Raw genomic sequence first — 26,547 nt, 5'->3', positions numbered from 1 at the left:
CATGAAAAATAATGTTTGTCAAACTCTGTCTATATGGGTTCAAAGATAAAACTCCAGAARGAAAGAAATCAATGCTCAGCACTTTTGAAAACTCTTTCTAAATTAATCCTAAGCATTAAGGGAGATCTTCTTAGGACACTGCAAGAATTGCAAGACCTGCATTCCCAAGGGCTGTTTTCCCTGTGCAAGGATGTGTAACATCAGCCCTAAAACTGTACTTAGAAAATGCAGAGATGAAGTAAGGACATTCTTAGGTCTCTGTTGTCTGTAAGGAAGACAACTACTACTATAGATGTTCATGTGAAATTCCCATCAATTTCTTAGGTGTTTTACACAAAGAACAAAGGTGGAATATAGCCCATCTATTGTTGTCTACTTTTCATAGTAAATAAATAAAGTAATTTGAGGGTAGGCAAGACATACACAACTTGCATGATTTCTGAACTGTCAGAAACATGTTTACTGCCCTGTTCCAATGAAATGTGTGTAGCACTGAAGCAGCAACAACAGAACCTCTCCTATACCCTACCTCTGTAAATAAAGATAATGTAAACATCTTCTTAAGAACCTCTAATCACCCTCTTTAACAAATCAGCGAAATGGCTGTTCTAAGCACAGAAGGTTGTCTTTGCTTCATCAATATGGCCAGAAGCCTGTGCTGATTTTGTGTTTAACAAGTGGGCGATCAATGCATAAAGCAAAGATTCAGCTTAACAACTACTAATTAAACAAAGGCTCATAAATATGTCACTCAGCTACTGGTAATTCTAAAACTCCAACAATGTTAACATTAAGGGATAAAAATAAAAGAGGGATCTTGCACATTTCACATACAGTATTTTGAGAACAAATGCATATTTGCTCATGAGAGTGAAAGATGTGGAAGAGTATCAGGGAAGAGAAATCAGGGAAGAGTAGTGAGGTGCACAGAAGGCAGTTCAACTAACTCTTCATTTCTGCCATTAATAACTTCAGGAACAGCTTGGAGGCAAACAACAGCCCACAGGCTGACCCATATCTTATATGCTAAGAAACGGCCCTTTGGTTAGATCAGAGAACCGACACAATTGTCTGATCCACTGGGAAAAACACATTGTCTCTGTGTAAGTATATACTGATATTAGCATCACCTATACAAATTCATGATTCTTTTGCAGACTCTACAACTGAATAGGCATGTTTATACGGTTTATAAAATGTTCTAGCTGAATCACATTCACTTCCTGCTCAGTTGCCAACAAGAGCAGAAGAAATTTATACCTAGGGGTATAGTCAGAAGAACATACTAGAACAGTCTATATACACCTCTGTAAGACCCAGTTTAAATAATATTTGGACCAATGCAAGCCTACTAGGAAGGCAAATTGAAGGTTGCTTTACAGTGGTTTTACTCTGAACAATCCAGAAAATATACCTCTGTATCTCTGAAATTACTTCTTGCAAAGAACCTGTTAATAAACATAACATCATTTTTGAGTCTCCAATGAATTCAAGGCTCAGGAGACTCCATTTTTCACAGCCATGAGAATTCCATACCTTTATGTTATTGCAGCTGTCTGCTGCAGTGCTCTGAATCACACAGTTCTGGAGTCATCTCGCATGAAAATGTCATTGAACATGCAAAGATCACTGTGAACCCTCAGGCACTACTAAGACCAATAACCATTACATTTAAAGTGTGTTAACCATTTTAGATAAGTGGTAGCCTGTGGCTACTACTTCAAGTACATAGAATTAACTTTTAAGAACACAGTTTTCATTCTCTAAAATTTACAAGAATTCACTATGTTTACAGGAATAGCTTACCCAAACAGATGTTATATACCAAATTTTCTCTGTATTTCAGGTTCTAAAAGGGACTGAAGACTTCTCTGCTTTTCATATTCTTTTAAGAGAACTCTAGAGAGGCCAGATGAGAATGTTACTTCTAAAGAAGGTTCACCATTAATGCTGTGAACTTTCACAATGCTTATCTTTTGGGATCGCTTAGGTGATATTAGATGCTGCTACAATACACAGTAAATCAGCTGCTGTCCTCAGGCATATAATTTAGGCAAATCATAATCTAATTAGGAACTTTCTAATGTAGAATCTTTGCTATCATAAAGATATGACTGGCCAGCCAGGGCTGTGCTGTGATAAGACTCTGAAATGCTTTATATACAGGACATGCAGAAATCTAAAATTAATTCATTATGAGGAAAGTAGCATTTGTATTTATTTATTTGTTGGCCAGCCTCAAAAATGTGCAGTACTTGTATGCTGCATGGAAAATATTAAGGGAGAAACTGAAGCTGATACACTTTTAAAGCAATGCTGAAGATCTTCAAAAATATGTAGTGATTGTATTTATTCATTAAAATTTATTTTGTCTCTCTCCATTTTTACATATCTAAGAAAAAGGTTAGTTTAGCTTATGGTCCTCAAGCACCATAGTTGTCTGTCTATCTTCAAAATACCTGTCTAAGCCACAGAGACAGTTAAGAAGTAGTATCAGAGTTCATAGCAGTAGTGGTGTTGTTAGGCTCAGTCTTGCAGGAATGAGAAGGAATATGAATGCAAATGTGTTTGTTTTCATAGTGGATGTTTATGAGCTCTGTAGAAAGGTATGCTTTGTATTTGGACCTAAACACAAATCAGCCTGACACAGGGCCTGAATGCTCTGCTCCTAACTTCCAGCCTGCTATAGTGTTATTTTCCTACCCAGACTGCTGTGCTTTTACTTAAATTAAAAAAGAAAAAAAGTTAAAAACCACAGGAAGACAGAAATGTGGATGTCTCATTAGGCAAATTAAAGTTTTCAGAAACTTGTATGCTCAACTGAAGTCAAGAGATCTAGATGATTCCCTTTTTCATACCACAAATGAGATTAGCTGGATAACTGCTATTCTATTCCATTTACTGAAAGACTACTTCTGGCTCGGAACAGAAAAACAAAGAGAAAGGAAACAGGGAAGCAAGCTTCCAAAGACACATAACATGGCTGAAAATACTCAAGAAAACAAACAGTATTGCAAGTCTACACAGATTCCAGTGAGACTGGGCATTGAAACTTGATCAACTCGGACTTTTCTAATACTTAGGTGCATTAAGTACACATATGGACAAAACAAACTTCCTTTCCTCTACAATCACGCTGCAGCCTATATGCAGTTCAGGAAACAAAAGTTTTATGTACATAACTTCAAAGGAATAGCAATATAGAAATAAAAGCACAAAGGTAACATAAAAGCAATTCAGTGGAAGTAAGAAAACAAATCAGGAAGCCAACAGATCGCTTGAACAATCAACAAGGACAGCTGAAAAACTGAGAGCCAATATTTAGCATTTCTATTGGTGGATCCCTGCGCATTGTGAAGTGAAAGGTTAAGAAAGTCCCCTAATCCCACCTTTTAGCAGACAGGGAAACTGAGGCCTAAGGAGCTTTAGCAGGTTGCTCAGTTCTGCAGCAAGTCAGTGGCAGAGTTCCCAGTTTGGTGCCTCATCTATTGGATTGCTAAGAGATATTTTGAGCAATAATCCTCAAAGACAAGGTAATTTCCTGGGCTCGCAAAATTTCAAAATAAAAAGTTAAAATATTATTTTCTTAGGACACTTTCAATTGGGATCTGCTAGTGGAGCTAACTACAGAACAGTGAGAATGCATTCCTCCAAGAAAAACAGGGAAACARCATAAAGTGAGAAATAATTTTGTTGCCTAAATTTGTCCACCTTTTCCTAGACAGTATAACAGAAAGCGGCATAAAAAATAAAAAATACACAATTAAAAAGAAAGACCTATAATGGTACAAGTATGGAGGAGAAGTGAGTGTGTGTATGGTAGATATTTGAGGGAAGAAATAGGAAAGACATGAGAGTAAGACTTCTCTTCTTACTTGGCACAAGCCACTGATGCACATATCCAGCGATTCAGTGTAACATCGGGTGCCATCTAAAACCTTAGGCGCCAGCTCTACAACAAGAGTCGTTCCTTTGGCCTGGCACTTTAGCGAACACGGATTGTCAGGATCATTAGAGACAGGAAGCCATTCATAAAACTGTCCCTGGTACTTGACGTCATTATGAGCAGAGCACTGCTGGGCACGAAAATCACCTGCTTCTGGAGGGCAGTCCTAGAGAAAAGAAAGAGAAAAAGGTCAGTAAGTCTGTTTAGGACAGGTAGTTATAGTATTGCATAGCTGGTTGCACTTTACAGCATTTGGATGTAAGGAGTTTGTCTATTTAGACAAACAGACTTAGTGAAATAGTAGAGATCATTATAACTACACGTAATTCAGCAGGATATTTATATCTTTTTTTATCTTCCACAGAAGTAAYGAAAAACATGACCATGGATAAATGTGCTTGGAACATAAACATATTTACACATCTGTGGCTTAACTGCAGAACCTATCAGTCCTGAAATATTCTTACTGAATCACTATCCACTTGCGCATGCATGTGGATATGTGTGTGTGCACACCCACCCTCCTCCAGCCAGCTGTTCCTCTTTTGTTTGGAGAGAAAGTAAAAAATCACTTGATTCAATTGTTTGTTTATTTAAGCATTTTTCACAAGCTTTTTTCCCCCAGTGACCTAAATGAGTTGGTAGAGCAATGAGACAACAGAAAACGCAACAAAAATGGTATATGCATTTGTATTTCTTCAACTTAAAAGAGGCTAAGATTTCATAGCTCACATAATCAGTAACGTATGATTTTGCTGGGTAAACCTCTAAAAAATCCCATTGTTAATCCTTTGGGAGGTTTGTGAGACATATATACCCTACTCTGCACCAAACACAAATACAAATACCCCACTCTGCACCATTCTCTGATTAAAAAAAAAACAAAGATCACTCATGCTACTTAAAAGTCTTTTGTTAATTTCTCTCACTGAGATGAAAACATAAGGCTTTTTTTGCCCACAGATACTTTCTTGCCATGATTTAGCACTGAAAATCATTAGTCAAGTATTCAAGAAAGTAAAGCTTTAAAATCATGAGATTTCAGACAAAATAAACATAAGCTCTTTTTATCTCCTTTCCAGTTTCTGATCCTTGAGGACTGATATTTTCAAGTTTTCCTCAGCAATCAACCACAAAGGCTGGAAGTTCATTGTTTTTTCAGAAGTAACCTGAATTTCCCACATAATTACAGGAATGCAGCCTTAGGAAAAGCATTAAATATCATGAGAAGTGTGATAAAACAGCAAGTGTTGGCAACATGGCTATGCTAGATTATTAAGGCCCCACAGTCCTCCATTTTGCTGCTGCAAGGAAATCTGCTCCTCATGGGAGTATTACGCCGTATTTATGGGTGGGCATAAATATGGATTATAGAATTGATGGGAAAGTATTTTGCCATATATTAAAATACATAATCAAAGAATATTCTTACAAGATTTCTGTATTCTCTGCCTGTCCTCAAAATAGCTCTTTCATCCTATAGAAATTCTAACAACTTTATTAACAACCTAATTCACAAACCTATCTTCCCTCATAGGAAAGTTGTGCTGCTTTTAAGGCAAAATACCTCTGCTCAGGTTTAAAAGATCACCTCTGTTTCCCAGATCTTTCTCTACATCTTAATTCCCTCTTTGATGCTTCTTTTAAACAGGGCAAATTATTACACCTTTCAGTAAGAATGTTGGGGGGATTGCATGTCACTTTATCACATTAAAGCATCGTTGTGTAGTAATAAGGTCTAAAATAAAACCTCTCCTAAAAATAAAACTTTCAGATCTCTCCTTGAAGCAAAATGGGAGAAGCTTGGCTATAAATGTATCATTTATATACTCTTGCCTGCAACCCAGAATAACCAATCTGTCCTCCCATTAACTCCACAGTAGCAATGTGGTTACGTCCATTATGTTTGAATGGTGAATGATGTTGGATCACACCATTGCAAACACTTCTTATAGWGAACTATGCACAGATACAAGCCATAGCCTGAAGCTACAGATTTTAGTTAATTTGCTTTCTACCATGAGAGCAAATTTTCAGTTAATTTGCTTTGTCTTTGACTGTGATGTTGCCCAAGGATAACATGGGTCAAGCTCTAGCCAAAAGTTCTTCTGGTGCTTAAGTATAAAGAAACAGTCCTATTGCTACAAGAGGCTAAATGGATTAAGGCCTACCTGGAAGAAAAGGAATCGGACCAAAACTTGCTCTAGAAAATGTATACCAATGGGCAATAAAGCAGAGCTCATTCATTCTCTTTGGAAGCAAAAGCTGAAAGTCCAAGCTCATAACTGGAATTTTACTGCAAGAGGGCTCAGACAGCATACAGCTTTTCTGTTCAAGTGTTATGAAAGATAAAAGAAAAAGTAAATGTTGGATGCATTTCAATTTTATTTTAAAATCTCCAGAAGAAATTATAGGCAAATCAGTCTGTTTTGTCATCTGGGCAAACTGCTGACACGGAGCAAAGTTTGGGCAACAGAACAGAGTGAAAAGAATAGAAAAACATTTGGGAGATTCATTATTCCTCCATAGCTATGTAATTCAAAGAAAAAATGAATTTTCTGTTCTCCTTTTAAACAGAGGATGATGATGACAATTATAGCTTGACCCAAGACCTGGTTTAGCTCTATTTTCAGTATGGAAGAGGCAAGAATTGAGGAACACTGTGGCCTTACTTCCTGCCACAAAATCTTCTGGTGCATACTATTCTCTGAATTTTTCTTTCCGTAAGCGAATACAGTCAGGTCTAATGGCTTGGCTTATGCTTGTCTCAGAGATCCAAGCCAACTCTCTTCTTTGGTTCAAGCTTGGCTCTGCCTTCCAAACTTCCTGGCTTGCAAGAGCTTTATTTTTACAAAGACAGAAAGGCCCAGTAAAATACACAACATACAGAGTGCATAATCCTGCTTTGTACAGGATTCAATACCATGTTTGTTTGGTAGGATTTTATTTTTAAATCAAAGAAATAAAAAATGTACGGTCAACATAACAAACTTTCAGGACACGGCAGGTGACAAGGACCAAATGTTAAATAATTCCATTCTTTGATTCACGATCAAAATAAAACAATGGATTTAAATAGTAGATCTTGTGTTTAAAAAAGTTTTCATGTGAAACTTGAAGCCATTGAAAGAATACATTCAAGCAGTCATAAAGGCAGAGATGCATACTTATCTTGGCACACAGATACTAAAAGGGGTGAGAGTCTGGCCCACCACTTTCTTCCTGCTCAGATCCTAAATCCTAAATCTGCCTCAGGGCCTTGTAGACCCCATTCCCTTAGGGAATTTTTTAGTGAACTTTTCTTTCAGTTAGGAAATCACATGTACCTGCACCTACACACATAACACTTGCATGATCTGTGTAATGTTTTTTATACTGAAAAGGACAATGTTAAGAAATGTTATTGCACAAATATTACCCTTCATTAGACATAGCTTATTGAGACTGGAAAAGTGAAAACTGTACAGAACTTGGCTCTGTTTATTAATCTCTTGTCTATGTTTTGTTTTGGCTTTTTAAACTTATTATTTATTGTTTGTATTATATGTCAGTGGGGACCAGAGCCTCTTCGTGCCGGGCTTTGTGCAGTCATATAATGAAATACAGATATAACCTTGCAGCTTGTAAATGAGTGTTCTAGTTGCTGAAATAGCAGATAAGGCAAAGTCACAGTGTTTTACTGCAAATTTGTTCAAGCAGTAAATTGTTATTTCGTTCTAAACACTTCTCGCACCTTTATATAAGAGCGTTTCCCTTTTTGTCATAGCTTTTCTGTGCCTTATTTCTCCAGTGTTGGCTCCTGGTCAGGAGAAACCATAGACTCCAACTTCACAAAATCTTTCCCCTTTTGAAAAATCAGATGACTTTCAGCACGTGTGTGGGGGCTTGGTGGTAGAGGATCTTCTGTAGCTGTCAGTTAGCATTGCTTCATTGGTTTGAGTGAAGTTCTACTTTACTCCACCTGAGGGTCTAATCCTGGAAAAGTAATCTATCTAGCAGTATGTAGTATGCCTACCTGTGCAATAAAGAGGTAGACAGACACAAGTGTGCCAATATTTTGTGACAGCCAGAAGTCAAGGGCCAAGTTAGAGTAGTGTTGAGCCCAAGGTAGCATATCTTGATGTGGGCTATTTAGTTCTGCTAGGAGAACTGGTTGAAGTTCTGGCTAGGAGATCTGGCTTGCAACCTGAAGCATCACTGGCATCTGACTGCAAAAGCAGTATAGTAGTCTTCAGGTTACTCCGGCTTGGTCATATATTCAAATCATACTGTTTCAGTTTTCTTTTGGAAATTATGTGTAGGTACCTACATATATGAGGGAGCACTGCCATCATACTCCTTAAAGAAACAGAAAAAAAGAATAAATTGAGAGATTCATGTTAGTCTATTCTTGCTCAAGGTTCCTATTCATTATGGCTTTTTAGGGAAGAAAATTTTTAATGAATGAGAAACAACTGTTCCTCCACTAACTCTGTGAGTCCTAGATGGCTGTTTCATGACCTTCAAACTGTGAAGGCTCATGGGATATTTCTGAAACACTGAGCCTGTGCTGGATACCTGCAATCTCAGTTCATCCTATCAGGTCAAGGTTTCCTCCATTTTGATGAAAATACACATCATTTTAAAGATGGTCAGAAATCCCTTTGATGTATGAAACCTATTTTAAAATAAACAGAGAAGTTTCATCTTCACCTCTTAGGCACCACCTAATCCTGGCCATATTATTACAGCTTCATTCACTTCCTCAAGTCCAAAAAAATTTTTTTAACCTGACCTCCTATTTGGCCCTTTTGTAATTCATAAGGTCCATGGAGTTCTGCCATGCTTGAATCCCATTCAAAACAATTTCTATTACTCAACAAACCAATGGAAAAGATAAGATGAATCCCAGATGTCCCTTGCTGGTGATAGGTGGATCACATTTCATGGGACAAAAGAGGGTCAGGCTTTTTAAAGTTTACTTAGTGGGTGAAATGTAAGAGATCGTATCTAGGCTCCAGTAGGTGGAAACAGTTGAGGAACCTTAAAACAGTTTACAATATATATGCTTGTATATTTGCAGAGGCCAAGAATGATTTACTATACCTGGAACTTTTCCTGTGTCCAAAAAATGACTAACAATTTGACTATTCTGTGCAGCATCTGACAGAACAACTTTTTGAACCAGTTTCATGAAGCACATACTGTATGTCAGCTGCACAGATTTCTTTGCTGAGAAAGAAATGCTGAGGTCCCCCACCAGGGGTTTGCCCAAGACTAAATAAGAATTTCAGATGCAAGTACAGAGATTTAGGAGATTTAGGGATTTAATGGAAGCTCTGCTTGTCCTTTAAGACTTGTTGAATGACCTGCTTGAATTAAAGTTTCTTACAGCCAGATTTTTCATTGATCTACTCTTGTGAACTTCTAAATAGGTTAGGCACATGCCTAACTGTTTAGATCAAGTGGGGCCCATACTACAGCCTTCTGTGACAATCCCAAGACACTGCTTTATCTGACAGAGAATAGCATGGGGTGAATAATATGAATTAGGTAAATGAGCAGTATCATCATATACTTCTAATCTGTATTAAATGAACATGGATTGGAGATTGATGTGATGGCTGTAACAGTCAGTGAAATATCAACCCAACCCTCCAAGAATGTTTGCCATTAGAAATTATTATAAAATCAATTTTGACAGATAATAGAAGAAATTATATGTTCCTATTTTTGGCAAATAATTCAACATGAAACTTGTGTTTCAACTTAAAAAACTTTCAAATATTTCAGTCAAAAACAAATACAAGAATAAAATGCTACAGTGCGCTTTCATACTAGCACCATGGATGCCACATAGATCAAAAACAGATATGCAAATTAAGAGCTTATTACTATCAGAAATACTGCAATTAAATCCTATGAAATAACCAGAGTGAGCAGTCCTGAAATGCCACTGTGACGGAAGTGATTCTGGTTGTCTGGTCTACAAATATTCTTGATGCATTTACATAGGATGACAACAATTTTTTTTCTATTTTTTAATAGTCAAAGACTCACAAGTCTTCTTGCTGACAAGGAAGCATATCTAGAAATCAAAGCTGCTATTATTAGCAGCTTGTTTCCAAGTATGAAGAAATAATTCCTAAACAAGACACAGTGACACTGAGGTTTTAAAATGCACCTGTTCAAAAATAAGACGGTAGTTATTAAAATCCAGCATTTTGAAGAACATGCTGTAGTCACAATAAATGATCTTAGTGTGGAAGACATTTCATTTAAAGAGTAAGCTGAAAATGAACTTAATCTGGTGTTAGTAAGAAGATATACGTAGTACTTATAGTTGCTCTTTTCCCTGGAACAGGACCACAGAGCAATTCTTCACACTGCAGATCATTCAGGGATGGGAAACACCAAATTGTATTGCAAAGTCCAAACCAGGAGCTTTGACTGCAAAAGACTTTACATAGCATTTCTGATGTGGCACCCACAAAATGTTAGAAAAATTGAATCCTGCTCGTCACCTGTGTCAGTCTGACAAAATTCCACCTGGCAATGGTGCTTTTCAAACACACAAACCAGTACAATGCATCTGAGAACAAYGATACAGCTATCTGGAAGTTTAGGTTTAACAGTTTCCAACAGGCTGGGCTTTGGTGCCTGGCAAGAAAAGAGTGCAATTTCATCAAAAGTGGGATGGACACTATTGGCACTGGCATGTACAAAAAGCAGCATGAGATGATAAGAAACAGGGATGGAAGTAGCTTGTCTGAATGCAAGCCAAAGAATGGGGAATGTCATTATAATTTAGAGTTGGTATTTCAGCCAAGTGAAGAAAATGAAGTGTATATAAAAAGAACTATAAATGATATTTATAAGTTTTGGTGGTTTGATTAATGGGGTCTTGCATCTACAAATTAAATCTTAGACTTACGGAACCGCTCTAAACTGTGTACAAAGAACTAATAGTGCTGTGCAACTTCTGGCATTGTTTGTTTTCATGTTGAATCATCAGTATCTCAAGAACAGCTTTATTTGTAGTGTTCATCATCATGTTGACAGGAACGAGCAAGTAAATATGGAAAGCAAAGACCTTTGAGAATGGAATGTCAGCTCTCCTGCTTCTCAGTTTTTCTGGCTTTACTCAGGAAGCAGTGTAATAATAGGAAAAATATCAGGGGAAAATCAGCATGTTTTCAATCACAAAAAAAGGGTTTTTATAACTGAAGATGGTGAGGAGAGAAGGGAGAAAGACTGTATGTTCCAATAAATCTTGTTCAGATAGATTTCAGTGTAAATGAGAGAAGAGAATGCACAAAATGCTACAGTAGTTGCAATCGGATTGAAAAAGAGACAGGGCAAACAAGGTAGCATGACAGCCTTATACAAAAGTTGAAGAGAACCTGACAACTGAGAGTACACCCAGAAGAAAGAACTGAGAGTGTGATAGCTAAAAAAGAAAAAAAAAGTCCACTCTAAAAATTCTGCTCACAGTTTGAAAATTTTTTGTTTATTTTGCATAGTGTTTAATATGGCAATCCAGCTAGGTACAGAAACATGTTTTTATTGCATTCAGAATAATTCTCTAATGAAAAATCCTCCCTCCCTCCATGGTTACATTCTAAAATCATTGGAAACATACTTGGAATCAATACTAACAGTAAGAAGAAAAAAGACTGATGTAATTCAATCCTAAATCATCTTCAGATTCCCTCATTCCTTCTTTCACTATTTACACGTGTGGCTTCATACCCCAGATCTTTCCATTTTATGATCATCACCAGGCAATGCAAGCAGCAAACTCACTGAATCAGATTTACTCTTTTAGGAATTGCACAGAAGCTTTATAGACAGAAGTATCAGTCCCTCTTACAGTGTCTACCGTGCAAAAGGGTTTAATATCCCTAGAAAAATACAGGTCACTTAAGAAATGGATGCACCTCTCTCTCCCCTTTCCTCTCTCTTTTTTTAAATTCCATTCCCTTTTTTTTTCCTGTAATTTAATTTCAGGATAAATTAAAACCAGCTGTAGCAAAATCTTGCAAATGATAATGCCTATGAAAATGTGTTCATTGCCAAACTCCAAGAACTATTCTTCCGTTTCTCTGATTTCACCTTCCAAATAGTTTGCTTTTATTTTATGCGACTATCATCCTTTTCTGCAGGAAGACAATCATATCAACAAAGGCACGTCAATTCAGAGAAAATGGCTTGTAGAAAATAAAAGGATTAGTTATTTTATGAATAATAACAAGAGCACTCAATTTATGCATAAGCTAGTGGTAATGAAAGCTCACATTTCAGGACACAGATTTCCTCAGGAAAAAAAAAGAAATTTCCACAATGTGTGATAGGCGAGCTTCATTTGGAGGGATAAAATGGGAGGTTTACTCTCACCCTCCAGTGACAGACTGTGGTTCAGCATAGATGTAAATGTAGGTCTCTCTGGGTCTGGCCTCCTGATTTTCAAATGTCTTTTTGAATGGAATCTTAAATGGGAAAGTCTGAGTAAACAAAAATACATACATGATTGTGTGTCTTTTCCAGCAGAATTCTACAACAAGTCATAAAACTAATTGCTTCCAAGACCTGATTTGTGTGTGTGCATCCTTGGATTTTTGGAGGGAAATATGGTGGACTTCATTAAAAAGAAGATTGTTTTTATCATTCTGAATTCTAAAGAGACTGACAATATTTCAGCAGTACAACTACACAGTTCAGCAACAGAGAGAATTTCAGAACAGAGATGCACGTCAAGGGCTCCCAAACTGTTTTAGGTTTCCACTAGTTCTGCACAAAGTACTTCAGAGTGGTACCAAACACAGGGCTAAGGGCCACCACTGCCCATGGCAGGATCCTGCCACAGTTTCTGCTGCTGATCATGGTAGCAGTGCCATTGCAGTGACTGATAGTGGGAATACTGGTGTACAGTATCTCAGAATAGTAAAGATGATAAATGGAAGGTTATAACACCTGAATCAAAGATTCAGCGTACTTAAAAAATAGAAAACGCTTTCCCCTGAAATCAGATGCCTGCAAAGTGAATACAGCTAAGTACTTTCCTAATGGCATAAAGCTGTATCTGAAAGGCCTGATGGAAGTCTAATGCAGTCGAAAGCTTGAGGATATAGTTTGAATTATTTCTAGTTTGGCAAGTCTAGCAAAAACAACTAAATGAAAACTCATTGCGTTCTTTTTTTAAGAGAACAGGGTAACACAATCCGTCTTTTATAGTCTCCAATAAAAGGGGTTACAAATTATAAATGTAATCCTGGGTCTTCGTAACTCAGTGGCAAACATGCCACTGATTTCAGCAGAGTAAAGCACCTTGAAAGTTTCATTTTGAATTATTTGGGGTTGTATAATTAAGAGAGTTCTGCAGCTGGATGCCTCAGTGATATGCTGTGAAGTCTGGAGCCATTATTGTCAAATAGAAGGTAAGTTAAGGAATTTCCTGGCAAAACTATGCAAGGTTTAATTTGTAGGAAAACTGTCCAGGCTCACAGGCCCAAAACAGAACCTAAGCTAAAAATATATTAAAAAATTTTCTTTATCTTGGAAAGTTCAGCTCAACAATTCCAAAACAAGCGTTGCAACATAGGTAAAATCCTAGCCTCTAACCAGGGTGATCCAGCAATAACAAATGCCAGGAGAGTAGGATGCTAGTATATTTCACTTCTCTCAATGTACCCAAGAGGAGGTCAGGAGCAGGAAGGGACCGTTACAATCTGCATGCACTCACAAACCAAAATAAAGCTCATGAGTCTCATTTAAGCCAAATTGGCTTTAAACACTGTCTCTTTTTTTCTATGTCATATTCAATAGTGTTATAGCATGCGACTTGAATGACACAAATTGACCTTCCAATTTTCTTAAAGGTGGTGGTGTAGCCTAAGTGCCTCACAGCTGGAAATTGGACTGTGAAGTCAGCCAGCAGGCCTATTTACTGACTGTCATTGTCAGTTATTGAAGCAGATGTCTAGACTGATGGGAAGTTTCAATGACCCCAGAATCAACTTCTGAGGCAGAAGTGTGAGAAAGAAGGTCATAATTCTTACTGCATGGGAGATGAGAATTCAAACACAAGCAAGCAATACTTTGCATTGTGAACTGTGGTCTGTTAAAGAGAATATAAGGCAAATCTGAGGGAACATACTCAGTTTTTTAACTTTAACTTTTTAACTTTTGCAGACAAAGCACCTATTGAAAGGCTTCTGAGTTTGTCCCTATCAGGCATAAGAAAGACTGGCTCAGCGAAAGTTTGACTTCATTTTCCATCTTTACTGGTGGAACTGACGTTGCTCTGAGTAATTTGAGAGCTTTTACAGCTCTTGGCACACAACAGAACTTTCCATATTAAAGTCTTTACTTCCACTTTCACCAGYGAAAACATACTTTCACCTTGGTGAGAACAGACCTTGAAGCTTCTTACTTTATTGTATTAAAAAAATCACATTCTACTATAAAAAAAAAAAGCAAAAGCCTTTGGCAAGACCATAACGCTAGAGTGGGCCATCAAAAACTGCTTTACTAAGACATTCTACTTAATTCCAACACTGGATGGGCACAGGTGAATAATAAGATGTATCTTTACTAACTTGTCTTCAGTCCTTAACAGCTTAATCTTCAAGCCTGACAGACTGCCCATGATGAACCGGACAGTTACCAAAGCAATACTTGGAATCTGAGTGGTCTTCGACTCTGCCAGGGTAGTTATGCAGAGCTGGTCTGAAGCTTCACTGACACTCTGCTGAGAAAGGCAATCCCATCCAAACAGTTTTAGCATCATGCTATGCCATAACCACTCCAGCTTTCAAGAAACACAGAAAGATTTGCCAGCAGTCCTGTGATACGAAAGTAGTTTAGCTAGCTATGGTATTACTGTTATCACACTACTACTGAACTGTTTTACGTTATATGGACATTACTATCATGTGTGATGATTTGTATTATATCATAGCTATATTTCACTTACCACATTGCTGCATGTCCTGTATCGGATGTTTCGCCCTTCACAGGTCCTGTGTCCAAAAATTAAAAACAAAACCAAAAGCATTAATAGCTGAATACAAAAATCAAACACATAATGTTTACTGTACCAACATTTTTCTTCTCAGGATCTCTAAGCTCTTAATCCCCCCACCAGCCATCTTTCCAAAAGTTAAAGACTCTCTGCCCACATACGAAAATTTAGGTGTGAATTCCACTACTCTCCAATTTCCTATCTTTGCTTAAAAATGGGTTTCTTGACAGTGGCATCACTTTGTAAATGAGGTACAGGCCAGCGTTCAGAGCTTAGCTGGCGGTCAACATCTTAATCACATTAATGTTGACCTGTGTCTCCCAGCTAACTGCAATGATTTCGCAACCGTACACCTTTGCGTGTGTACCTAGGCACATGTCTTAGCACTGACACAGAGCTGGAGCAGCTGGGCTTTGTCTGCTGGGGAACAATCTGTGTAGTGGGAGGAAGGAAGCCTTTCCACAGAGGTGTGAAAAATAGGATAGCTACCCAGTGTTCACACCGCTTCTTCCTTTAATATGGGGAAGGAGACCATAAAATTTTCTACCAGTCCACCAGCCCCACTCTACTCCCAGATCCCTGCTGCAGAATGCAGAATGTATCCAAAAAGCCATTGGGGTCTGCAGATGTCAAGGTCTACACGTTCCTTTGCGTGTGCTTGCCAAGGCTTTCCTCCTCCTCCCACACAGCAGACCCATACCAGTTCTGGTGCCAACAGGGCTCCCAGAAGAAAGGTCAAGATCCATATATGTTTTTAGCACACAGTGGTGTATATTTTGAGTATTTGACCTTAGCTAGAGTTCCATATGTTTTATGAGTTCAGAGAGAATACCCAGTGGAGGTCAGAATGCAGGATTTGGCTTTTAAAAATTATCCTTCAACAGAATAGAATTCCTTACATTTTTTATTTCTTAATTTCGCAACTTTTTTTTCAGGATTTAACAAAGCATACATTCCTTGAGGACTAAATGCCTGCCAAGGCTAAAGTTTTAAATCCAGAACATTTTTGAACTATCCAAGAGAAAGGACAGCATCTGCATGCATTTGTGTGAGTTCTTTTTTCTCTCTTTTTTAAAGATTGAAGAACATTTTCCATACTGAGTTAACTCTAGGATAAGCTGAATTGATTTCATTTAAGTTATTGAAACCATCCTTCCTCCCACCAATCTCCACATACCTGAAAACAGATATGACTTAACTGTGAAATTCCTCCAACAGTCATTTACACCTGTGTGAGTACAAAACATGGGCAAAAATTCATTTTGCAAATATATCACAGTGGTGTAAATGACTGCAAGAGAAGATAAGCAAGAAAATAAAATCTATCATTCTTTCAGAAGAGCACAAAAAATATAAGCATAAAAAGCTCTGTTCCATAGCATTTAGCACATAAATAATGCTGTCAAAAACATAATAGATGTATCACTAGCGCAATGCTTTTGTAGTGTTATGCTATTGATTCAAGTAAATTTTGACCATTGCAAGCATGGGCAGAAGTGAAAAATGTGCACAGGATACCCAGCACTCGGAGAAACAGTTTTAGCAGTACAATAGCAAAAATAATATCCACAGTAGGCTATGAACTAGTATAGCAATATTGGCATTAAAAGTCAAGTCAAACCAAATCATTCCATCCCCCTCCCAGGCTTTCCTGAGTAATGTACGCAAACTRATAGAGATATTCTGGTGCAGCCCAAACCTATAGCTATTCACACTGCACAGCATTCAGTAGAAGTACTCTTGATTTACACCAATAGATAGCAGAGAACAAGTATATTATGACACACACAGGCAGTCCTAGTGCAGGCCTTGCACCGTGAATCAACCACACTGAGTAGCTTATTCAGTGAGCTTGACACATTCCCCATCTGTCTCTCATGAATGCCACACAACGCTTCAAACATGTCTTTGCTTCACACAGACCTGCTGTTATTGCCATTTCAATTACCGTAATTTATTAACCTCATAACCACTGAACAGCCATGGAAATTTAAACTTCCTTTCTATCAGATGCCCCACATTATTTTCACAGTTTCTTCGTATTGTCTGATTTTAAGCAAATACCATTTTTTGCTTATTCTTTGCACTAGGTACTTTCATTAGACATATGCTACAGTACTACTGAGATTTTTCTCCCAGTTTCCCTCCTCTGGCTAATGGCCAGGGTTGTTCAGAACAAATGTACAATTTTGGATGTAGATAGTGCTGTGATGATTCATGAATACTAGGAACCAGTCTTGCAAAATACCCCACTTGTCTACCCTCCAAGATCAAGCTTTCTGATTTTTTTAAAGCTTATTAGTTTGCCAGTTATCACCCATCAATCAAAAGCATGCAAACTGCTTTCAGCTTGAGCTGATATATTTTCACAGGTTTGCTAAGTAATTTGTTTCAGATCAACACTACTTCCAGACCACATTCCAGATTCTCTTGAACTCAGGTATCTACCTCTGGATTCAAATTCATGGGATTTGCAGAAAATAGCTTGTTAGATAGACTTTCAAGAAAAATATTGCATATTTAAATAAAAGTTTTTCAGGGGAATAAATCTTGATTTTTGAATGTAAGTTCTATTTCTGAACATGTCTATGCTTAAAATAGGGAAGCTGAAACCATCTGGGGAACTTAATCCTGCTGGGGAGAAATGCACACCACCTTGTATGATATTAGACTAGACTAGATTTTCTCCTCTAGGCAGGGTCCAAATTAATGGTATAGATCCTATGTTTCAGTGTGGATACTTTGCAGTATGTCACAGTACATAGCATTTAACCCTGCAAGGAAGGATCACAGCAGATCAGGAAGATCATGTAATGACACACAGCCATCACATCCTCTGATCTCCGCAGGATACAAATAAGAATTCTTTAGGCCAAGCAATCCACATCGCCACCAGGAAAGGGCAGAAAATATCCAGAGGGGCAAGTTGGTGGGCACACGACAAATGGGAGCAATAAGAGATATTTCTACAGTGTTCTGTATTATCAGGCATACATGGCAGTGGATTCTGCAGAGGAAAGAGGTAGCTGGGGGTTTGGCTTGACATGGAATTATTATCATGTGACCGTGAAAGAAAAATAAGCTATTAGGAATCAGTTTTCATCCTTCAAACTTAGTCCACCTAGCCAGTAAAGTTTTTGAGAGGTTAACAACTTTGAATACACTAAAATATTCATTTCATTTAATGTAAACAGCTCCACACCCTGTTACTTATTTCTTCGGGCTCCAGTTTAGAGAGGGACTTAGTTCAAATCCCCCCCTCAAAGGTCTGCACTAGATGTGTATTTGTGCTCAGCTACAGTTAGAAGCCTTTCAACAATCCGTGCCAGAATGAATAACAAGCCCATGCCAAAGCTGCCTTTAACTGTAATTACCAAAGGTGATGAAAGAGGCTTGCAGAGTGGGACCCCATCAGTGGTCATCAAAGTCTGAAATGCTTTTCTTAAAAAACAAGGCTCCACATAAGCACACAACTAGGAGCCAGAGGTGGGTTATTTTGATGGATCTGAGTTTTGATGCAATGGTCCACCACAGGGATTTGAAAACTGTAATTCTGGACAACCCTCACTCTCCTTTATTTTCACACCCCTTAAGAACCTTTCTTCCAGGGCATATTTTTGTTCCTACACTCTATCCATGAAAAAAACACACTAGGCCTTTTTCCTTCCATGGTATCTGAGAGAGACTAAGTCAGTTTTCYGCTTCCTCTGGTGCCCATAGGCATGTGGCAATGCCTCACACATGTTAACAGTCTTGCATGTCTCTTGCATCTCCTCATCCTGCTGCTCTTAACTGCCTTCCAAATGTTCAACAGCATTATCACCCCTCTCATCCTGAGGTGTCTCTATTTCTCCTTTTCTGGGGAAGAAAGAGTCTGGTTTATTCAATCACTTATACCCCCTTTTCCATACAGGAAACTTAGCTACAGGGCAGGCCTTGGGCATCAAATCATTATGAAAACAGAAGACGCATCACGACTCTCTGAACATATGAATTCACTTTTTCAAACCCTAATACAGTCTGCCTAATTTTGCATTCAAACCRTTCAACTGACAGCAAGATGAAAAGCTATGTAAAAATGTTACCATTTTCTTTCGTTACTTTGCTACTTGTCTGCCACAATGTGTTGCACAGACCGGTGTGTTTTGACATGCAGCAGAGCCTGCATGTACAAATTTTTGATTCTTTAGGTTTGGAAGACTAAGAGACTCCTGTAGACTTCTGCACCTTGTTGAAGTAAATAAATACCAGAAATGCTACAGGAATAGTTAACTTCAAGATGAGAAAAGTGGGCACAAGCCAACCTGCCCTGGCAAATTTAATTATAGATCTTATGAATATTCTTTTTGTAGAAGTAGCAAAATAAACAACCAGGAGGCAAAATACTACCTTCAGTCACTACAGGAAGCAAATCAGCTAGGAAAATCAAAACATGAATCCTATGTCTGGCTGCCAAAGTCCCACATACGGGATGCAGCAGACAATACTGACCTAAAATGAGAGTGAGATTACAAGGTAATTGAAAGTGATCGGAGACTTAAAGTGATTAGAAATTATACTGTTTGCATAAATAATATTTTCCACAATCTTGACATTAGGGAATCAGTATTTCTGATGTAAAAAATTTATCATAATTAAAACTAAATAAACATTGACCCTTGTGTATGTGATGGACATGAGCATGGGACTAGCGTAAGTAAACACCATACCATACCTTACTCTATGAGACCCTGCTGTGAATCTAGAATAAACTCACTGGAACCAACAGAATTGCTGAAGATTGATTCAGGGATCACACTATGGAATCTAACCATACATAGTATAAAAGACAGAGTGTTAGAAAAACAGTAAGAAAAAACAGCTTTATTTAACACATAGCTTGAACCAAAACCTGAGCTGTAGATTGAGCCTTTCAGAATTTGAATGACATGTGTGTTTGAATGACATGTGCCTGTTTCTCCAAGGCAAAGACCTTTTAATGCTGATGTTAGTAGAAAACAACTATTTGTTTCTGGTTATTTGATGCTTCTTGAAGTTGAGGGTTGAATGCTTCCTACAGAAAGTCATCCAACTTCTGCTAACATTTTGTTTATACTGTAGGCTATCATGCAAGAATAACCAAGGTGACCTAAAGCTAGCTAGCCTGGCTAATGATAAACCAACTTGATTACTATTAGCAGTGTAGCCAGAACAGCATAGGGCCCAGAGGAAGATAGTTCATCTCTTGACTTGTAAAGATAAGCCTTTACATGCTAAAGGCAAGATTAGGCTCAAGTCACAATTTCATTTGAAATTCTAGAAGTTTGGTGAGGGGAATGGTTAAATTTTGAGAATTTCATTATGAATGCTACAGAAACAGCAATAAGCTGCAACTCTAACAGAGTTTACTCATTCAGCACTCTTATTCTGGGTAGCTTCTATGTACTCTTGGAGTTTAAGTTTGGCATCAAATTTACTTAAAAGTAAGGTAGACCTTGGAATTGTGCTCTACAAACTGATGAGTGGAATGGACTGCATGGCATTTTTTACTTCATTATTGCTGGATTACTAGCTGGATTGCCCCTAAGTAATAGCTCTTAGTAAATAATACTCTCTAAACCCTCAGTAAAACATGACCAGCCAATCCAATTAAAATAGCAAAAATAAAATTGGATAAAAATAAAGGAAGAAAGGGAAAAAAAATAGGCCAGAGTGCTTTCAGAAGACTGTTTATTTTCATACATCTAATCTCTCTGGTTTGTTTGTCACTGCAGTGTTTTTGCTTTTCTTAAGAATTTTTAGAAAGTGTCTTCAGTTTTTAGACTTACACATACAATGCATATCATATATATACAGAAAACCATTACAGTTGCAAATATTTTTCAGTTGCTCAACAGTCAAGAAAGGCACAAAATGAAAAAGGAAGAATTAAAAGAAATGATTTTCAGCAAAATAATGATAATCTCTCCACAGTTCCAGTGAGGAAAAAAATATGATACCAAACCTCACCTGAACTGCTGTAGCACAAAGATAGCATTGAAAACACATTGCAAGCCCAAAAGCACTAACACCCCAAATCTGAACATGCCTGAGCTCAGATGTGGATCCAAGTTTTGCAGCTGGTCTTTATGAAATGAATGTGCTAAACAGAAACTCTAGTTCCCCATGCTTTGAGGAAGTTTGAACCTGAATCTGAACCATGTGTGTTAGCCCACAGGTGCTAAAATGCTCATGCTCTCTCAAGTACAATCTATTGCTTGGGGTTTACAGAATCACAGCTTAGCTTTTTTATAGGTAGTAAGACTTATGAAAACTTCTCATCAAGCAAAGATCTGGCTGATTTAATTCTTTTTCACTTATATCTCAAAACAGATTTATTGAAAGATATGAATATACAAAAACTTTCAAGAGAACCTGGACTTATAAACCATATATCAAGTAAGTGAAGGCTTCACAGACTTACATCTCAATAGAGAAACAGGTTTATGGAGATCATAGCTATCACTCACAACTGTAGGAACAACTCTGACTACCGTTCACTCTAGCACAGTCCACTTTCTCACCCAGAATAACAGCTGTGGCAACTCCAGTAACGGATCACATGGGAAAGCAGTTTATGTATATTTTAGCAACTTTTATTGTGGCACAGCAGCTGAAAATTAGGAAAGACAGCACAATGGGACTAACCAGTTTTTCCAAGACCACAGTGCTGCTCTGACTTGTATGAAATTTGCAGCTTTGTATAGTATTGACTCAAACTCAAGAATGGAGCTTTTTGCTTCTGAAATTGGAATTGTAAACTCTCTGGAAAAATGGAAATGCTTCTCCATCAGACGAAAGCAGGAAAGATTCTAATATTTACAGATTTGATCAATCTCACAGTAAATAAAACACAAATTTATTTTTTTCAATAGTGCTAGTTGGCAAGGCTTTATCCAGTGACAGCTATAAACTAAATATACTCAAAATTTCTTCCAAATGTTTAAAATTACTCACTATAGTACAGAAAGGATATTGCTGATAAAGTGGAGTAAAAACAGCTACAGAGTTATCAACTGAAGCAGAAAAAGAGAGCTGTTAAGATACCTTGAAGGTCATTTGCATGAAATAATACACTACACTAGCATACAGAAATAGTCCCTGATAATATCTTGGTTTGATGAGGATTATGAGAACCATCTTCTTAAATCATTTGGTAGCACAAGTGACCTAAGAATTTTATGACATTGATTTTACTTCCATTCAATAACATGGCATACTTCATCAGAACACATTTGTGGATATATCTAGTAGTTATGAAAACATCTATGTAAAATGTTTCTGCTGGGTATTCTACAGACTTTGTAAAACTGGTACCAGAGGGCACATTCTAAAAATGCGTAAATTAAACAGTTCCTATGGGCATATGGAACATTCTATAAATTGGCATAATGTTGCCTAATTTAGTTGTGCCAGGATTAGAGCAGACTGCACTGATATCACTTCATAATGAAAGGTAACGTATACTAACACAACTGGCTGATAAAGAAGCAGACCAAAAACTAGAATAGTTATTTCATTCACAATGTTTAAAGGACCATACCTGCATGCTTACAGCACACTTATCAGTGTTAAATGGACATGAAATACTGCAGATACTTTTCTAATCCCCCTGAGACAGCAGAGTCTGTGGTTGTACCCTGAAATTAGGGACCACAGCCACATGGTGGAATAAATTCTAAATTCATTAGCAAAGCAATATGCAACAGCAGTGGGCTTAGCTTCCAACCTATAGTATCTCTTACCTCAGCTAACTTATCAAGCAGAGTGGATGGAAACACTCATTCATACCGCTAGTTGGGTTGCATTACCAAAGGGCTGCCATTAGCTGAAGGAAGGAAGGGAGGAAGTTGAAAAAAGGGGAAAAAATTCCAGCAAGTAACATAACTGGCATAAAGCATCTCAACAAAGCTAGGATTATGACTCTCTTACATGAGTTCCCTCTTTTTTTTACCTCTGTCACTTTTACTGCTGAGGAAAACTTGTCAGGAAGATGTTAATGTTGACTTTTCTCCCCTACTGAACATGTATCACTCATTTAAGGGCAGAAAACCTCCACTCTGTTCAACAGTTTACATAGGATTTTCCAGAGGTAAGAGTTATGATCATGGATTTTGACCCTTAAACTTAGATTCAGTACCCATGGGACTTCATGTCTAGCTTAGCACTCTGCCGTCCACTTAAAGAAACTGTTCCCTGCTTCATGCTTTAGCTGGAAACAGCAGCAACAATAATGGATAGGATTTCTAAGCAGATTGAAAAACTGGACTATTTGTCTATTTTCTGTCAAAATCATTCCCATAGCTCTAGCAGATCCTGCTATTCTGCTCTCTGCTACCTTATTTTATTAGAAATTGATGATAATTCTGGAAGATAGGGAAAGAATCATAATTACCATCCTGCCAAGCCTAGAAACAGCAAAACAATTTTAATATTTAGTGCAACCTCTGCTAATATGTAAAATACAATTCTGGAACACACAGCATATTTTTTCAATCAGGATCTTTCAGGTTTGAAAATATATTCCAATATAAAGAAGAGAAATAAATTCACATGAATTTCAGGTAGCTAAAGAACATCCAGCCGTTTAACATTCTGTTTGAGTCATGTGAAACATTATACACACTTATTAAACACCTTGACTGAACAAACGACTACTATCAATCACTATCCTGGATGACATACTAGTATTTTCACTCCAGCTGGACTGTGCAATAGAGAGACAGCAATAAATAAAAGCCAGATTCTGAGGAACATGGCAATGACCATATCCCAATGACCTGCTCTGCCTATATATTTCCAGGGTGCCTATAGCCAAGGTATCCAGTAGTTAAAAACACTCTGTTCTTTATAGAGCCACAACAGTTGCTAGTTTGGGCCTCAGGAAAATAAAAAGTGGCCTTTGGTTTTCCTCTCTACAGGTTTTGGTCAGTGGCGCAGTGTCATCATGGTAGCAGCTGGAGCATGCCAGCATGCCCCACGTCTCTTGTCCAGGGGCAGCCCGTGCTTTCCTAGGGCAGACAATTCTCGCCAGTGTTCATGGAATCACCCTGCGCAGTCTCCTTTTCTGCTGTGGCCACATGTATCACCAGCTTGCTGTGAAGACCCTTCAGCCTTTCCTGGGGTCATTCCACCTTTCCTCTTTCCTGTCAGTCTGAAGAAGGATGGCAGTCATTCCCCTTTCTCATCCATGGTTTTCAACTTTGACATTCGCTGGTATTAGTTAAAAAAATAAGAAGCACACTGCTTATCAGATGACAGTTCATGATAGAGAGGAAACAGACGAGCAGTTTCTCTTTTCTGAGCTTTGTATCAAAAAATATTGAAACTCAAGGGCAAAACACTCTGGACTGACAAAAATAAATGCCTCTTTGTGCAACACATGATTAGGATGAGAGGCCCACTTTCACAAGTGAGTCGAGGCAAACAACTCTGTAAGATTCAAAGGGGGTCTGGCCTTTTATGTGAATAACAAGATATAAATAGTTAATGCCAACAAAGAGGATTAGAAAGCGTGAAAAGTCTCATGCTTTGAGATTAGGACAGTGTCTAACTAGTAATTACCACAGTGTCATCTTTCTGGGGCTGACTGTAACTTCTGGGACAGGCAGTGCCTGTTTGAACAGGATAMCAGGCTTCATGGCCGACTCAAGCTGACCACTCCTACGTGACTGGCATATTTTTTATTTATATTGCTATCATACTAAATCTTCTAGGCATAATCAGGAACAGTTGTTTGAAGTACACGTACTACTCAAGAGCCCCTACTCTGAAATATTTGTCATCTAAAATACTAGAAAATAGGATTTCACACTAGCACTTTCCATTCTTTTCATCACGTCTGCAAAAGGCTACGCATAACGCATGTTCCTAAAACAAACAACGCAAGCACTATCATAACTTTGGCAAATAAAGGCTGGAAATAAAACTGGTTTCCTTTATTTAGTTGTATATCTTAATGGTGTTTAGAAATGGGCAATTAGTCTTTGCATTTCTTCAAAGTTGATGCATTGGGCTCTTCCTTTTCATTTAATCCTCTGGAAGCCACTGCATACAGAACTAAGAGATGTAATACGTTATGAACATTTGTCACAAGGAGAGAAGTATTTAGGATTAATTTGTTCCAAAACACTAAATATATTGCCAATTTTTATTTGTCAAAAATACATTGTATCTTCCTCCATACTGCTGAGCAACTATACATAGCAGATACATGAGATAAACTGTACCAACCAGCAAATTGTCCCAAAGAGCTGGACATTTTTTCCTACCCTTGCCAGAATTGGAAGTCTTGTGCATTTAGGCTTATTTCCAAATCTTTAAGGTTTGGATGGCTTTCTTTCCTCTGGTCCCTCCTGCTTCCCCTCCCCGCCTTTTTTTTTAGCATCTTAAAATGCTTGCCCAGCACAAAAATTATCATTTAAAACTCTTGTTTTTCATTAGTAATTACATTCAGATCAGAAAAAAAAAGGAAAAACAATTATACATTTGATACTGTGCTAATTCAGGTTCCAATTTTAGCATTTATAAGTTACTGCTATTGGCTAGTGGAAGTTGTGCACCTAATTAAACCCTTGCATCCTATCCTGAAACAGGGGTCTTCCATCTCTTAATGAGCCAAAGTTTGTATTTTGTTTTGTAAGGCAGGAAGCATTGCTGATGTACTGAAGGGACAGTAGAAAGTTATTATATAAAAGACATGTACTTTATGATTTATGACTTTATTCCCTATTTCCCTGGGGTAGCTTCAGGGTTCCCTTCAGGGACTAGAATCAAAGAGAAGCTGGAGAGACTGCACAGAAGGAATGGCATATGCTCACATACTACAGAGCACTATATGGAGTTCCAAGACTTTTCTACTTTAGGAATACTGAGGCAGTTTTCAGTGAGGGAACAGAGGTGTAATCATGAAGCCATCATATTACACAGATATCCCAGATCTCCTGATATGTCTGGGGCATCACGCTTACAAAAAGGAACATTTATAAGATCATTTATTTTTCTAAGTCTAAAATGGTAGCTATGATCCACACTGTGGCTGATGACAAGAAGTTCCTACCTTTGTGATTCCTGATTTCTAGGTCTCTGCAGAACACCTATTTGCTACAGAACTACCAAGAGATGAGAATTTGGCCCCAAATTTTTAAAGTGAAAATTATTATGATGCTTTTCCCATGGGAATGGAATGGAAGAGTACTGTCTTCCTACTGATTTCAGTAGATGCCCTTACTTATCTTTTCCCTTCCCAGCTGATTGTTGTACACTACTAACCCAATAATTACTGGCACTAGGAGACTGAATTGTCCACAGATAAAGCTAAAATGCACAATATTCTATTCTGACCTTATGATTCAATATCTTGTGCTGTTTTTTGTCATCACKGAACAGAATCATGAATTAAATGCTAGACGTAAGAAACAATTTTGGAGTGTACTGTCCTGATTTGTTTTATTAGCATTATTTTTATAAGTACATGAAAGAAACATATGCAAGATGGAAAATTATATTACCTATTTTATATTACAATATCCAAGGTGTCAGAGATGGCAATAAGGCACAAAATTTGGGTCTGCAGTTTTCC

General features: G+C 37.7%; 1 protein-coding gene across 1 annotated transcript in view; it reads right to left on the bottom strand.

Annotated features, from left to right (window-relative positions):
* Positions 1 to 26,547, bottom strand: part of ADAMTSL1 (ADAMTS like 1) — a 202,462-nt gene that overhangs the window by 157,838 nt on the left and 18,077 nt on the right. The window contains exons 3-4 of the mRNA XM_026073568.1: positions 14,901 to 14,946; positions 3,876 to 4,112 (exon numbers count right to left, since the gene is read on the bottom strand). Of these exons, the coding sequence (XP_025929353.1) occupies positions 3,876 to 4,112; positions 14,901 to 14,946 (283 nt within the window). The remainder of the gene's footprint in view (positions 1 to 3,875; positions 4,113 to 14,900; positions 14,947 to 26,547) is intronic.

Source organism: Apteryx rowi, unplaced genomic scaffold (assembly GCF_003343035.1).
Source record: "Apteryx rowi isolate R43461 unplaced genomic scaffold, aptRow1 scaffold_37, whole genome shotgun sequence".
Lineage (NCBI taxonomy): Eukaryota > Metazoa > Chordata > Aves > Apterygiformes > Apterygidae > Apteryx > Apteryx rowi.
The sequence above is the reverse complement of the archived record's forward strand: the minus strand, read 5'-3'. Positions and strand labels throughout refer to the sequence as shown.